This window comes from Symphalangus syndactylus, chromosome 17, assembly GCF_028878055.3.
Source record: "Symphalangus syndactylus isolate Jambi chromosome 17, NHGRI_mSymSyn1-v2.1_pri, whole genome shotgun sequence".
In the NCBI taxonomy this organism is placed as follows: domain Eukaryota; kingdom Metazoa; phylum Chordata; class Mammalia; order Primates; family Hylobatidae; genus Symphalangus; species Symphalangus syndactylus.
The window spans coordinates 34,316,874-34,319,516 of NC_072439.2; the positions used below are offsets into that span (position 1 = coordinate 34,316,874).

General features: G+C 37.5%; 1 protein-coding gene across 1 annotated transcript; it reads right to left on the reverse strand.

Moving 5' to 3' along the window:
- Positions 1–1,061: 1,061 nt before the first annotated feature.
- LOC129467031 (olfactory receptor 9K2-like) lies at positions 1,062–2,003 on the reverse strand. The gene has a single exon (XM_055251279.1). It carries the CDS (start codon positions 2,001–2,003, stop codon positions 1,062–1,064), a length of 942 nt encoding a protein of 313 aa, XP_055107254.1.
- Positions 2,004–2,643: the final 640 nt, after the last annotated feature.

The following is a 2,643-nucleotide window of genomic DNA, read 5'->3' on the forward strand; positions in this document are numbered from 1 at the left end:
ATAATTGATATTATCCAGAAGATAGAGAGCATGAGCTGAAAACATTATGAAATCATAAGAAGACATTTTCATTATATTAGAGCAAAACAGGGATGACTGTCATTTACAGAGCATTAAATAAAATGTCTTGATTTAAACCAAATCAAGGCAATTTGCCCATATGTCTACTTCTTTGGCCCCTTTAATTCAACAAAGAGCTTTATTTTACTTAATGCTTTTAATGGAAAAGGTTATTTTTCCATTCTATTTCCTTTTCATCAGATACACATGCTCTCACCTCTTTGGCATGTCATCAAAACCAAAACACAATACTAGCATTTATACCAGATATCATTTGCATATAAACCAGTTGGGACACGCAGTCTCCAAGTTAATCATCGTATAAAGTATGTTCTGTATCTAAATTTCACCTAGGCATGCAAAGAGAAATAGTAAAATATTATACCTCCCCATTTCACCCAACATATTATCACATGAAAAGGCAGAAAGAAAGTGACAAATACATTACTATTTGTAGAAACATAACAAGTTTTCATAAATATCCAGAACTTTCCAATTTAACATTGCCTTGGGAAAAAGTAAGTACTTCATGTGTAACATTCGTTATGGGAAATTATTCATGCTGTGGAATAGAAGAGTTAAGGAGTTTTCTTTACAAAAAAATAAATAAATAAACTTGGCTGGGCGTGGTGGCTCGCGCCTGTAATCCCAGCACTTTGGGAGGCCGAGGCAGGCAGATCATCTGAGGTCAGGTGTTCGAGACCAGCCTGGCCAACATGGTGAAACCCTGCCTCTACTAAAATTACAAAAATTAGCCGGGCATGGTGGCTCACGCCTGAATCCCAGCTACTCGGGAGGCTGAGACAGGAGAATCACTTGAACCCAGGAGGCAGAGGTTGCAGTGAGCTGAGATCACACCACTGCACTCCAGCCTAGGTGACAGAGCAAGACTCCATCTCAATAAATTAATTAATTAATTAACGTGAACTTTAAATGCCTATATCTAGAAAACCAGGCAGTAAAAAATAATTGATGCAAGAAACAGAAAAACAAAAGCAGACTTAGAGTAAAACTTTTTTCTTCCATAAAACTTTTTTCATGGCATCTTTAACATCCTTATTTCTTAAAGAGTAGATTAAAGGATTTAACATAGGTGTGAACAAAATGTAACATACTGAAGCCACTTTACGAAGTTCAGGGTTATTTGGAGGTGTGAGATACACAAAAGAGACAGTTCCATAGAGCAAACTTACAACCCCCAGGTGGGAGCTGCAAGTGGAGAAGGCTTTCTTCCTTCCTTCACTGGAGCGGATCTTTAAAACTGTGGACACAATGTACATATAAGATATGACAATAACAACTATTGTGGGCAAAATAATGAGGACAGCCAAACTAAATGACACTATCTTATTCATGAAGATATTGGAACAGGAGATCTTTTCAATCGGGTTTGAATCACAGTAGAAGTGATCAATGACTCGGGAGGCACAGAAAGACATGGAGAATGTGACACTGATTTGAAGGATGGAACTGACCCAGCCACAGAGATAGGAACCAGCCACCAATTGGATACAGACACTTCTTGACATGCGAACAGAGTAGAGGAGTGGGTTGCAGATGGCAATGAAGCGGTCGTAGGCCATGGCTGCCAAAACAAAGGCCTCTGTTACCATGAAAAGCGCATAAAGGAACAGCTGTGTCACATAACCTGCAAAGGTTATGATCTTTTTCTGAGATAGGATGTTGACCATGGCTTTGGGTACAATAACAGTAGAATAGGAGAGATCAATGACGGAGAGATTGCCTAGGAAGAAATACATTGGTGCATTCAGCCGGGGATCAGTCACAATGATGCCAATCATACTAAGGTTTCCCAGAAGAACCATCCCATAAATAATCAGGAATAGTAGGAAAAGGAGACTGTGGAGCTCTGGACGAACTCTGATGCCTACAAGAATGAAGTCAGTCACTTCTGAATGGTTGTCTCCTCCCCTGTCACCCATGGCAAATTTCTGCTTCAAGATATAAGAGAAAGTCAGCAAATAAAGGTTTCTCTACTATAACAAAAACACTTAACATTAAAGGAGACTTTACAGTTGGCATATGCCTTCATTATCCCATTAAGTTTACACACATGAGCAAATGAAAGATGAGAGATATTTTGACTCGCCTAAGGTAACACAACTGGCTAACAATGGAGTTTGGACAAGATACAGTATTTTGTATCCAGACTAGTAATAATTTCAACACAATGTAGTTTGATACTTTTTTGTATCTCTCTACCTTGTTACATGAGATGGCTTATGAGATGTCATTTGTGATTGAGGTGTTGATTTCAAAATATTGTCAGCAAATTCCTAATACTAAGAAAAAGACTCTTCCTTAAGTTTTAATCTATCATGTAATATTCACTTTTCCTTTAAAAACACATTGCTTCAAAATGGTAATAAATAAATGAGGGAAAAGAAAGCTAAAAGTACATTCTAAGGTAACATGAACTTTCTGCCAAAAGAGCTCTTACAACCTCAAGGAAATTATCAGTTAACTGTCTTACTTAGAGATCTTTTATTTATTTTTATTTTTTCTTGAAAAAAAATGGGGTACGTTTGCAGAAAATGCAGGTTTATTGCATAGGTATACAGG